The sequence below is a fragment of the Rhinolophus ferrumequinum genome, chromosome 2 (assembly GCF_004115265.2).
Source record: "Rhinolophus ferrumequinum isolate MPI-CBG mRhiFer1 chromosome 2, mRhiFer1_v1.p, whole genome shotgun sequence".
Classification (NCBI taxonomy): Eukaryota; Metazoa; Chordata; class Mammalia; order Chiroptera; family Rhinolophidae; genus Rhinolophus; species Rhinolophus ferrumequinum.
Window position 1 is genome coordinate 24,708,587 of NC_046285.1, and position 14,418 is coordinate 24,723,004.

At 35.9% G+C, this 14,418-nt stretch overlaps 1 protein-coding gene across 2 annotated transcripts in view; it reads left to right on the plus strand.

The window, feature by feature from the left end:
* The window catches only part of NSUN3 (NOP2/Sun RNA methyltransferase 3), a 43,919-nt gene extending 35,052 nt beyond the window's left edge, over nt 1–8,867 (plus strand). For both annotated transcript variants that reach the window (XM_033121338.1, XM_033121346.1), the window contains one exon: nt 7,370–8,867. In XM_033121338.1, coding sequence (XP_032977229.1) covers nt 7,370–7,640 — 271 coding nt within the window. In that variant the 3' untranslated portion in view covers nt 7,641–8,867. The remainder of the gene's footprint in view (nt 1–7,369) is intronic.
* Nucleotides 8,868–14,418: the final 5,551 nt, after the last annotated feature.

The following is a 14,418-nucleotide window of genomic DNA, read 5'->3' on the forward strand; positions in this document are numbered from 1 at the left end:
TTCTTTATGTTACAAGTTCCTAAAAGTACACAGTTATTATTTACCTTCAGTGAGTATTTGGGATAGTTGGGATGGTAAAATGTATTCATGCAGCGTTCTCTGTCTTCCTGCCGCAGATTCCATACTTATTTTAGCAGTGGTAATATTTGCTTCGGGGTAGACAGCCCTGGTAAAGCTATGGTCCTTTTCCTGGTATTAGATGAGGCTGGCAGTCTCTGCTGCATTAATTAGCTGTGTAACTTCAGGCAAATCCCTGAGTCTTTTTGACCCTCTGTTTGATAAATTGGGTCAGACTATTTACCCTGTACACCTCATAAGGTTTTATTAAGACTCATGTGTGAAGTGCTCTTTAAGCACCAAATAAACGTAAGGTAATATTATTATTAATTAGGCTGATCACTTGTCCTTCATTCGCTTAGCATAAGAACACCATCTCATTTGATGGCTGAACCAAATCACATGCCCATTGATCAGGAATATTCTATCCTACTCTAAGGAAAGGAAGCATTTCCTCATGGAGGAATATGTTCCATGTGTGCAAGGTCCTGTGGAAGCATTTCACCTTTTCAGTTTTGGATTTTGTTTAATTCTCATTTGGGCAGAATGATACAAAGGCTGCCAGTAGCTTTCATACAAGTCACCTTATAAAGGAGCCTTATATAGAATCTCTGAAATATTAATTGAATATTAAATGGTTACAAGGAAACAATTGTAGGATTGATGCTCCAAGGCTCGTTTTACATTTTTGAAATCACTACAGTCTTAACTTGGTTTAAAAAAATGTTTAATGCTAGAGTTTCTAAGATGAGGGGAACAGGCTTGCTAATATTGTGGCGATAAAGGAATCTTTAAGTCTGTTTCTTTAGATTGCTTCCCTATATTTACATCTGAAAGAATGGTAGCTATTGTCTTGATGCTTTAATGGTGAAAGGAGGGAAAGGAAGAAAGATGAGGAATACATCTTAATTTTTCAAGAGTACAAATATCTATGATAGCTCTACTTCTGCAACAGAAATTGTAGGAGAGACAGTAACTGTAACTTCAAACATGGAAGAAATAAAAAGAGGTTGTACGTCTCCTGATGCTAAATCATGAGGAATTAATGAAAAGGGGAGAAAAATCACTATCTGCTTTGGTCAAAAGATGTCACTGTTGCTGTGCTGATTGTTTTCCTCTGCAGTTTGGGCTCAGTCTTTTTAACTGGAGAAAACAGTTAAATTTAATGATATAATTAACACTGACCCTCCTGACAGAATGCCAGCTTTCTAATCAAGGGCCAGAAGAATAGACCAGAAAAGTGGAATTTATATTTTTAAAATGTGTTGGGTTGCTTTAACAGCCATTTATAAAACGAACATTCTCTGAGACTCAGAGATTTGCCACAGGAACAACAGGACACCTTGCATCGTTTTCAGTTTCCAGTTTCCTCAAGTTTGAAATACTCTCCCTTTGGAACTTTGATAGCTGTCAGGGTTCCAGGATGGTTTCGTTTTTTCATCTGTTTGTTTTAGTTTTTCAAGGTCATTGAATTTATGCTTTCATTAAGGTAATACTTTTTTTTCAAGGTATTAAAGTCAGGTGATTATTTTTATTTTTCTTGGGTCATTATATTTTACTTACTGATAGTTGGAAAGCTATGGACTAGTCTGAAAATGTAAAGGTAGTCTCTTCTTGTGCTGGGAAAGCAACACTTTCTCATCTTGTTTCTAAGCCAGTATCTTAAATGACTCTTGGGACTTGATTCTCTGTTTTTTTCTAAGCAGATCTTTCAAGGATGGAAAAATTCAGTGAAAAGCACTGAACAAAATTCATGAAAAGCACTAAATTCATGAAAAAAGTCACTTTATTATTGATTGTACAAAATGTTCTTTAAAAAGTACAAACATACAAGTTAAAATACTTTTGGGGGGGAGGTGGAGAGAAAGCCTTGATGTATTGAGAAAATACAGAACAATCCAGTTTTCCTTTATACTTTATATTGAAATAAGAAAACACTCATGGACTCCTGTATATAGACTGCAGATTTGGCTATCTGATACTTTTTAAACTTAGTATTTAAATGATTTACTTTTAAAAAGTAAATAAATTAAGCTTTCATCAGATGTGGCTATTTTACCAGGTGTGACAATCAAGTTCGAGAACTTGTTGCAACGATGTTGCTAACCTTTTTTGATATCAGAGGGATTATTCATTATGAATTTGTACCAACTGGACAAACAATTAACCAAATGTACTATTTGGAAGTGCTGAAAAGCCTGCTTGAAAAAGTTAGACGACCTGAACTTTTCACCAATAATTCATGGCTTTTGCATCACAGCAAGGTACCAGCTCACAGGGCACTGTCTGTGAGGGAGTTTTGAGCCAGTAAACAAATAACTGTATTGGAACACCCTCCCTACTCACCTGATCTGGCGCCCAATGACTTCTTTCTTTACCTGAAGATAAAGGAAATATTGAAAGGAAGACATTTTGATGACATTCAGGACATCAAGGGTAATATGACAACAGTTCTGATGGCCATTCCAGAAAAAGTTCCAAAATTGCTTTGAAGGGTGGACTAGGCACTGGCATCGGTGCATAGCTTCCCAAGGGTGACTGTAGTGATATTCAGCAATGAGGTATGTAGCATTTTTTCTAGAATGAGTTCGCAAACTTAATGGTCTGACCTCATATCATGTAGATGTAGAACAGAAGATATTTTATATAGCTTGGCATCGTAACTCATTTGAATCTAAAATGCAAGTCCAAAATCTTATTTAAAATCTTTGAGGCCAGATGTATTTCAGAATTTCAACTTTGTTTGAAGGGGTGGATTTTAAAAGGTATAAAGTATATATTTGGTGTAACACATCACCCACTGCCCCCAGTAGTGTCTGGGGCAGCATCTTGTAATCAAATATTAATATGGTTTCAGCAAAACTTATGAATAGTTACACCACAGGGGCTAAGTCTTGACCATAAATAGCTTTACATCAATTTAGGTCAGATTTTTGAGGCCAAATGAGTTTGCAACACACTTAAGAAAAAAACTGTAGGTTGCAGAGCTTGTTTAGTTTCACGGTGGTATATCAGAGATAGTAGACTTGATGTACCATTGAGATCTACTTTGTGAACTGCCAAAAATCAATTACAGTTTTGTTTGTAAATGGGGAAATTTTAATTTAACATTCTATTTAATGGTTTCTTTTTTAAGAATATGTTTTGTTCTAGTTTTAGCTGCTTTATTAACTAGGTAGTTCAGACACAAAATGTATTTCAGCCTATTCCATAATACACTGAAAGACAACCAAAGATTTGGAGACAGCCAGTGTCTGCTATAAAGCAATAGGGTATCTGGCATACATTCTGTGGCAAGAAAGCCATCGTCCTTTTTCTCTTAGGAGTACTTGGGGTAAAAGCATTTTCCATTCTATTTTATGCTATGTTAGTAATCAAAATCAACTGTATTTCCTATAGCAGTGTTGTGAGGTAGAATCTCATTTCGTACCTTAAGTAGGGTTAAGCCTGATGTAGGAGGCTTCTGAAGGGAATATACTATATGTTTCAAGGAAATGATGGAGGGATTGTATTATGTGGCAATTCTGCTTCCTCTAGAAGTACTTCCCCCAGCTCTGCATTACAATTGGACGTTGTATGTTGAATAATACATTAAACCCAAGATAATGTCTGCGAGTTTCCATTTCATTTTAAAGTATTAGGTTTGCCTTCTACCTAACCTGATCAAAATAATACTTTTGCTTCATCTCCTGTAGTTAGTCATATCTTTTTCTGCCTTCTACTGGTAAGTATGATTAGAAAGCTCTACTAACCCTCTTTCTACCATCAGTTTTTAGTTCAATGTAAATAATGCCAAGTATAATACAACTTGATTTTTAGTAATTTCATGCAGTATAGTTAGTGGTATAGAACAGGTGAAAAATAACCCCTTATTCATGATCTCGTTAAGCCATGAAACTTAAAATCATTGAGAAGCCAAGGGGGGCTCAGCTCATTTGGAGAAGATTAGCAGAGAATACCATTTTGTCAAATGCATGTTGCTTAGTTAATGTTTGTTTTTCCTTCCTCTTATTAGAGAGAGAGAGAAAGAATACCTTTGCATAGCACAGAAATTTGTACAAGCATAGAGATCCCTTTTCCTTCTGTTAGAACCCAGACCAACATGTTTTGTTTTTCTTTCTACTCCTGACTTATCTTTTTAAATGGTCATTACCACAGCTTTGCCAGTTTATTAGTATTATTCATGTCTCTCTAACTTCTAAATGTTTTTTTTTTCACCGTCCAGAATTTTAAATTTCTTACTGGACTTGTTAAGAACTACTAAGCAGTATCTTTCTTCCATTCTTTTTAAACAACACAACCCTTCTCACACCTTGCTGTCTAACCGTCCTGCAAATACGTATATAGTCTTCTTTTTGTGGTTTGGATGAAATTTATCATAATAATAGCTTGGTTCTCATGGACTCTTTCAAAATATATGTGAATTGTTATGGACGCAGATGGTTTACTCTGCGTAAATACTCTGTAAGTATTTACTTACAGTAGATACTACTGTAGTGGGCAGAGTACCTCATGTTTAGGTACTTATATGTTTGGCATGTGTTAATTTTCATGTAGCATATTGTAAAACATACTAAATATCTTTTAATTTTTATTAGAATACCAATACCAGAGGCATTGGTTTTTAAATCATTGGACTAATTTGATTATAGAGTTTTTAAATACTTTAGCCTTAACTAAAATTGAGTACCTATTGCCATTTATGTATCAAAAGTGAAGAAACTCTTATATGTACTGATAAATGCTAATTATAGAGATAGATTTATACTTTCTGCAAAACCAGTGGTGGGCCTCAATATGCACTGGTTCAGTTCATGAGGAAAATGCCTTCTGTGGCATAAAATAATTCTGTGTGGAAAACTCTTGGCTATATGAACCCTGGGTGAGTTTTTTTCACATTGCCTATTTTCCTTGATACTTGAATATAAAATTGTGTTATTTTTGAAATTCATAACTAATACAAGCAAAAGGACAAAAAATGGTATTTAAAGGACAGTCATCAGCAACAAAAATGCTACAACAATTCCACAGACATTCCTAACATTTTGCCCAAGAGTGTTGAGATGAACACAGGCTGTAAAAAAGCCTTTGTGTTACCATATACCATTTTATTGTTTAAAAAATATGACCAGTTAAGTTATACCAGCCTCGTTTTAGAAAGATAAATTATAAATGTTGGAATGAAAATAAAGCAGAAGAATCAGCCAACATTGGCAACATTATAGAAATTAATTTAAATTTGCATCAAGCCAGGAACATATTGTTTGTAAATGATGAGGTTTCTATGTACAGTTGTACAACTGTAATGAGAAAGAATTACTTCATTAGGTATTGGCTTTGCTAATTGTGGAATGTGAATTTTAAAAAATTCCTTTTAATGAGAGTTTAAAGATATCTGCATCCAAATCTACATATATCCCTTCCACATAATCTAACTTTTTAAAAAGAAAATCTTATATCCATTGCTATAGTCAGTAGAAAATGATCCAAAATGACTGTTATTGTAACTTACAATTTTAGTAAAATCTACTAATGTCTTAGTATGTCAATGAAAAACATAAAATGCCATCACCAAGTGTGTATGAGTTTGTTATTGCTGCTGTAACAAATTATCACAAACTTAGTGGCTTAAAATAACACAAATTTATACTTCTGGAGGTCATAAGTTCAAAATCAGAGTGGTGCTGGCAGAGTTCTAATTGCTTCTGGAGGCCCTTGGGCACGCTATAAACTGAATGTGCCCCCTCCTGTCTCCAATTTGCATATTGAACTCCTCAGATGTTAGGCAGTGGGGACTTTGGGCGGTGATTCGGTTATGAAGGTGGAGCCCTCACGAATGGGATCAGTGCCCTTAGAAAAGAGACCCCAGAGGGCTCCCTCGCCCCTTCTGCCATGTGAGGACACACGGCCATCTGTGAACTAGGAAGTAGGTCCTCACCAGATGCCGAACCTGCCAGAACCTTAATCTTGGATTTCCCAACTTCCATAACAGAGAGAAATACACATTTATTATTTAAGTCACCCAGAACGAGGTATTTTTGTTATAGAAGCCTGAAAGGACTAAGACAGGGAGAATAATTTCCTTACCTGTTCCAGCTTCCAGAATCAGCCTACATTCCTTGGCTCATGGCCTTTGGCCAGCAATCCTGTTATTCCAGTTTCAGCTTCAGTCATCACATTTCTTTCTCTGGCTCTCCTGCTTCCTTTTTCCATTTATAAGGATCTTTGTGATTATGTTGGGCCCGCTCATATCCTGGGCCCGCCCGGGATAATCTTCCCATCCAAAAGCCTTAATTTAATCACAAATACCGTTTTGCCAGGTAGATTTTCATTATAAACCTCAGTCATTGGGATTTGCTCTAGTTGTGTAAATATAGATGTGAGGCATGAGCTGACTGCACTCTTAAATCCAGCAGAGGTTCTGGAACATGAATTCTTTTTCTTTTTAAAAAAAGTTTTTGATTAGAAATTGCTCCTGAGTTACCACCGCATCAGCAGGACTAAAAGTTTTCTGGTTTTATGTATCAGTAGATGACTTACCACCCACTCCACTCTTCTGCTCAAGGCTATCTATCATGAACTCGCATTTACCTTAAAACATCCTGGTTCCCTGTTCGTGCTCCCAAGTTGCTCCAGATGAAGAGCTGAACCCCATATTTTCTAACGTTAACGCCTTCATTTGCAATCTGAAGCCTGGAACTCTTCTTCTCCCGGATTTGCATTTATAAATATGCACAAGTCTTACTCTTAAAAAAAACAAAGACAAAACCTTTTTTCCCATCTTTTCCCAGAAGCTACACTTTCATCCGGTGAAGCCTTCCTGATGTCCTAAATTCTCCTTTCCTTTAAATGTAGGCATTCTCTGAGGGTCTGTTTTTAGACCATCCACATTTTTCCTTACTCTTTTCCTGGGAAATCCTATTTATCCCATGACTTCAGGTATCACTGAGCCCCATCCCCCTTCCTAAAGTTCAGATGTTCCTTCCACCTACCCATTGGAACCACGCAGTGTATTCAAATACAAACTCATTATCCCATGCTCTGCCCCCATTCTCCTATTCTTAAAAGAACAAAACAGTGAACCAGTCAAACACACTCTCTGTCTTTCCATGTTGATTGATCTGGTTATCATTTCCGAAGTCACCCAGGGATACATTAGAAAGAAACAGTTATGAGGCTAGAACCCTCCAAAGTCATTCCCATCTGAGTCAGAGTAAGGTTAGTGTCAATACGTAAGCTTCCTTGCCTTCAGACCCCGTGTTTGCTTTTAGTGTACCTAACCAATCCAATTTGTTTTCCTAATTACATGCAGGTCTGCAGTTAAAGCCTTACGTCCAGGAGGGTTACTTGTGTACTCTACATGCACACTTTCCAAGGCAGAAAATCAAGATGTGATCAGTGAAATTTTAAACTCCTGCAGTAACATGATGCCTGTGGACATTAAGGAAATGGCAAGGACTTGCTCCCAAGACTTCACATTTGCTCCCACTGGGCAGGAATGTGGGCTCTTGGTGATTCCTGATAAGGGCAGAGCCTGGGGCCCAATGTACGTAGCCAAATTGAAAAAATCATGGACTATATGAAATTGATGGTGCGCATTTTGTGAAATGTTTTAATGTATTATTGTATTTATTTTTCTGGCCTCTCTACATGTTAACATTTAAATATGGAGTCTGTTTAAATATTGGATTTGTTTGTAATCCTATTTAGTTAATACAGTATTTGAGCATCTCAGAATTTAGGCTTGAGAATTTTCCAGGTGTGTATGCTTCTCAGAACTGTATCTATAGCAATGATTTAAGGTGGTGCAGATGGTGTTCGATCTTTGTAATAAATCTGCTGTCTTCTACTTGGCATTTTGTACTAAAATTAATCTACATGGTTTTATACATAAGATGTTTAGAAATACATTCTATTCATGGTTTTGGTACTTTGAACCATTAAAAATGCACATTTGCTGGCCCTCTTATCATTTTTCTCTTATCACATATACAGATTCTTTTAGAGTTTTTCCCACCTTTTAGTAAGAACTGATTAGTATTCTGAGACTAACTTCTTCAGTAGCACTATTTCTAGTTCTAGCAAAATAAGTTTTGCTAAGTTGTTTTTCGTTAAGGACCATCTTCTGTTTACTGCAAAGGTCAGTGACTCCATTGACACCAGCTTTATTTCTCCACGTTTTTGTATTCACAAATACAAATTGAAAGGGTAAATTATGTTGAAAGGCCATTAGAGCAGCAGACTCACATGCACATGTTTGACTTTCTACATTCAGCTTGTAGAATAATGGAGTCTATCCAGCAGGCTATAAAGCAAGTACTTGAAACAAAACCAGAATGATTAATAACTGCAATAACTGAACTATATTCGGAGAGTTTTGTTACATAATTGCAGTCATAATGAACACTATAGAATCTGATTATCTTACAGTTGCAATCTGGAGGGGCTTTTTATTTCACTCTGTTGTGAAATGTTATATGAGCGTATGATGTCACATATTAATGCACAAGAGGGAGATGCCTGATGGGAGTGGATTATACTGTTACCAAAACCCAATACCATTTACTTAGTGACTCTCCCTGTTTACGTATATCCTGGGAATATTGTGCACATTTCTGTACCTGTACTAACAGTTTTAGCTTTAGGTTTGGATCGTGTGTTTTCCCTAGAAATTGCTTCACTTAGAGTCCAAAAATATTTTTCTAACTATTAGGAAAAAGTATACAGCATACTTCAAAAGATTATCTCTGTTTGGAAATTAAGCTTTTTTTTAAAAAAAAAAATACAACTCTGTATAAATGCAAAATTCTGATGAACTGGTTATTACATTCTGTGCACTTAAACTAGAGACTATTTGCTTATTAACTGTTGTTTGTTTTATAAGCATATATAACTGGGTTCCTATAACTGGGAAGTCCTAGGAAGAGTGTTTTTTCTGTACCTTCATTTCATTAATCATTTTTTTTCTTTATACCTAACCAATATTTTGGAAGAAAAGCTGTATCTTTTAGAGTCAATCAAATGTACTGGATTAATACAGAAGATTAATAATAATGAAAAAGATTTTTAATTTTTGTGAGTTTTTTTGTATGTGTGCTTATTGGTGTGTGTTTTCAATTTGAAATCCTGTTTTTAGATACTATAGGTTTAAAAAGTACATTTATTTGGTGTAGGTTAATCACAAAGTAAATTTTCACGGTGCACTGTGTTGAATGTCATTCTTTTCCCAATATCATGCCGTGAAGCCTATTCTGAACACTCAGTGTGCCACTGGGTTAGACCTTCATGTTGAAAGAATACAAACATACATACATACATATACACATATACATAATATATGTGTGTGTGTGTGTATGTATATATATATATATATATATGGCCAAAGAAATGTATGCACATTTTAAGAAAGGAAAAAACTGGATTAAAATCATAATACAATGAATGACACTAGCATTCATTTGATTAATGCCGTCTTTTGAGTGAATGTCATACTACTACACATTGCTACCATAATTCAACTTCTAAAAGTAATACATAGATAACATCTCTTAAGATGTGTACAATGTGATATATAGATGGTGTATTACAGAATTGTATACCTGAAATTTATGTAACTTTACTAACCATTGTCACCACAATAAACTTTAATTAAAAAAAAAGTGTACATTTTTTGACATCTCCAGTGTGTGTATGGTTATGTATGTGTGTGTGTGTGTGTGTGTCTGTGTGTGTGTGTATATAGCTATAGATATATAGCTCACTTTATTAAAAATAATTATGAAGTAGCTGACACTTATTAAACATTAAATATTTGATTAAGTTTTTTATGTATGTTATCTTTTTTGATCTTTAAAACAACTTCAGAAATGAGTATTGTAACTGCCTTTTGTGAATGAGAAAACGCAAGCTTAGTGCTTATTCATAAGCTTGCCAAGCTTACACTGGTAAGTAAAGGGCGGCTCCAAGATTAAAACTAGCTCCAAAGGCCAGGCCTTTCTCCCTACGCCATGCTGTCTCACAGGATATAGCTTATAGGAGCCCTCAAGATTATCAGCTGGCTTTACCCTTGTTCTCCGTTGCTCAGTTTTCTACTTGTGCAAAATTCCCTATACCCTGGGCATCACGGGGTTAATCAATACTTGGGCTAAAAACCCTTTGAAATATTTCAGGGTGTGTTCTAAGGAAATACTTCTTGTGATTGTAATACCCAGAAGTCTCCCAAGGAGGTATTCTGTGCCTTCCTTTTCTTTGCAGATGCTGAACTGAAGAATAGAAATTTGGAGCAGCCTTGCAATGTCAATTGAAAAGAAAGGAGTAATTGGTATTACTTTCTGTGGCATTGAGTTACTTTCACAATAGCTCTAGAAAAATGTAGGTTGCTTACCAACACATTAACTTCTCTCTGCCATCAACACCATGAACAGCCACTGGTTTCAGAAATAGACTGAATAAATGTAATGCATTTAAATGGTTTATAGTAAATTTTTAAAGCATCAGATATCTGTACTTTGGAATCAGGCGGTCCACAGTCCTTTATCCTATTACATATGTCTGTATAACCTTATACTCAAGATTGCATGTTACCATCTCAGCAGTATTGTGAAAAATATCCTTTTATACAATGTGAGTAGGCATAAAATAATAGATACCAGATGACTTGCTATGTGACTAAATAAAGTAATCACAAATCTAATAGGCCCTTATCCAACTAGGATTTATCCTGGGAGATAAACATCAGATAATCTTCATAGGCAAATGCAACTCATCTGGAATACAAAGAAAATTGGAACCAATAGGAATGATTTTATTAGATGCCAGGAAGTCCTTTGATGCAGTTGAATGGAACTACTTGTATTATGTGTTAGGTAAATTTGGCTTTGGGGACAAATCTAACAGCGCATTTTATTTTCAACCCATTTATATGGCTTAAATCAATGGTTTATAGTCTCCCTTGCCTTGCCTTACTGCTGCATTGGGGCGGGAAGTAAGGATGATGTTACTCTTCAGGCTGACTTGACTTGAGCTATAACACCTCCCAGGTCCCACGGGTATCTGAAGGATATTTAGATGAAGGTTCATAAATTAACGAATGTCTGCTAATCACCACTTGTGCTGCAAGCCCTAACAGCATCTGTTCTGATAACGTTAAAAGTAGTATCATAATTTGAAATGGCTTCAGGCTACAAAGTCATTGAGAGGGAATCAGAAATACTTTTTACAAATGAATTGAATGAATGAATGTTGTTACATTTTTTGGGTAAATGCCCAGAAGAGGAATCACTGGATCATAAGGTAGTTATATTGTTAATTGTTAAAGAAACCTCCATAGTGTTTTCTGTAGTAGCTGCACCAATTTGCATTCCTTACACCAGAAATTTATATAAAGTTATTAACCAGTGTTACCTCAATAAATTTTTAAAAAAATTTAACAGAATAGTTTTTGTTAATATTACTTATTGTGTGACATTTAGAATAAAATGAAAAAGAATTGATTTGGGATTCTCATTAGGGAATACTTAAACAATAGTGTAAAAAAGAAAAAAAAAAAGAAAAATTGACCTGTAATTCAGTGCTGTTTTATAAGAACTAGGTTTTACTAAATGCAGTGAGGAAGAAAGCCTAGTAGAGTGTATACCTCTTTAAAATTTAATTAGCTCAATTAAATATCTTCCTACCTTTCTGTAACTTTTTACAAATGAAGAAAGTAATTTACTTAGTCATGTGAAACCATATAGTCATGTTGAAAATGTGTGAAAGCATATGCTACCTTAGTAAGAGGACTGCTTGCCTTACTGGAAGCTGCTTGGTGGAATACGTCATGACTCAATTAAACTTGCTATGGCTTGTCAAAGGAATTTTCTGCTGCATATTGCTATGGAGGAGTCAATAAATACAACAAACATAAAAAAATTGTTTTTGTCATATATACTAGTACAGATAATCTATGTTAAATCTTCCATATAAAGCTGCAAGAATGCGCAGGGGTGCACTATTTTCAACTACGTAGCTAACTTGACCATATAGAGTTAACGGGTTCCTTTCCCATCCCACAGTACTGAGTTGGCTGAAGCAACTTGAAACAGTTTCAGAAGAGGTAATTTTTGAAGGAGGAGCGTGGTTCAGGAGAGGTTTAAGTGGGATCTAGACCATCACCCTGGAGTAGGGTCCAGATTGAGTCAATCAAGCATGTACAGAAGAAAACGACACTGATAAATTTGAAGGGTTTGGGATACATTGTCAGGAAGCACATTATAACTTACAACAATGTTAATATGTTCATCTATCTGGTCACACCCCTTATATTTACTGAGGACGTTAGCATCTAGCTCATATCTCCTCCATTGGAACTTCTGTCACAGGCTGAGTTCAACATCTCTATGGAAAAGCCATCCAATATCCTACCTTCCTGATTTATTTACTGCCTCTGCCTCAATCGCCTTTGTCTCCACTGTCCTCAGCAACTCAAACTCCTGGGAATTTCCTAGAACTTATCTAGAACTACACTCTACAATGGACCTCTCTACATGATGGAAATGCTTTATCTACCCTGTCCAATATGGACAATATTGTAGCCATGTGTGACTATTGAGCCCTTGAAGTGTGGCTAGTGTGACTGGCGAACATAATTTTAACTAATTTAAATATAAGTAGCCTCATATGGCTAGTGACTAACATACTGGACAGCACAGAGCTAGAATTTCTCCTCGTAGGAAAATTTCAGTACCTTCTGTTCTTCCAGATTTCTTATTCTCAAAGCTACAGTCCCTTTTCCTTGACATCTTTTTAAACCTTCATCCCCTAAGACGATCCTTTCCTCTTCTGGTCTCCTTTCCTTCTTGATCCCAAAGCCTGTGATTGACACCTCAAAACTTGTTTTCATAGTGCTTTCATCTCTTTTATAATCTTGTATTCCACTGCATCTGATATTTCAACTTTCAACTCTAGATCAGCCCAACAGTCCATGCCTCCACCTGTATACCTAGGTGGATGAGCATTGTTTGGAGAAAAAGAAAAGCATACAGCAGTGAAGATCGCTGTCACTACAAATTTACACTCCTGTGTATGTTGATTTCACTACTAATTCATGCTCACCTGCCTCTCCTAGGACTTAACACTGCTCATCACTTTAGCTCTTCTTTGGCCAGCTTCTTTTTTCCATTCCCTTTAGTGACCTTTCCAGACTTCCACTATTCTCTACAACTCTCCTATATAAACATGTGCCTCTTTTCTCAAAAGATGGCCCTGCCTCCTAGTTTCTTGAGAAAACTGTGGCCACAACAGTAAATGTCCTAAATCTTTCCTGTGCATATTCCTCATTTTATTTAGAAGCACCACTGTCCATCTGGCTTCACAAGTTAGAAACCTGGGAGTCGCACTCAGTTTTTTTTTTTTTAAGATTTTTATTAAAATATAGTTAACATACAGTATTATATTAGTTCAGGTGTACATTGTAGTTATTCAAAAGTTATACCCATCTGGCACTATACATAGAGATTACCATATTATTGATTATATTCCCTATGCTATACATTACATCCCCATGACTATTTCATAAATACCAATTTGTGTTTCTTTTCACCCTGCCCCAACCTCCCTCCCCTCTATCACCCCAACAAATCTAGTACCCATCTGCCACTACACAGTTAGTATAAGATTATTGACTATATTTCTTATGCTATACCCTACATTCCCATGACTATAACAACAAATTTGTACTTTTTAATCCCTCCCCCTCTTTCACCCACCTGCAAATCAACTCTCATCTGTTAACCACCAAAATGTTCTCTGTATCCATGAGTTTGTTTCTGTTTCGTTTGTTTATTTGTTTTCTTCTTTAGATTCTACATATAAATGAAATCATATGGCATCTGTCTTTCTCTGACTTACTCCACCCAGCATAATATTCTCTAGGTACATACATCCATGCCGATGCAGACGGCAAGATTTCGTTATGTTTTACAGCTGAGTAACGTTCCTTTGTATATATGTACCACCTCTTCTTTATCCATTCATCCATTCAGGGACACCCAGGTTGCCTTCGTATCTTCTCTATTGTAAATAATGCTACAATGAACATATGGATGAGCTTGTCCTCTTGAAGTAGTGTTTTGGGTTTCTTCAAATAAATACCCAGAAGTGGGATTACTGGGTCCTTCTTTGTCTCTTGTAATAGTCTTTGTTTTAAAGTCTATTTTGTCTGGTATAAGTATTGCTACCCCAGCTTTTTGTTTGTTTGTTTGTTTCCATTTTCATGAAATATCTTTTCCCATCCTTTACATTCAGTCAGTGTGTGTCTTTCAATCTGAAGTGAGTCTCTTGTAGGCAGCATATGTAAGGGTTTTGTTTTCCTATCCATTCAAC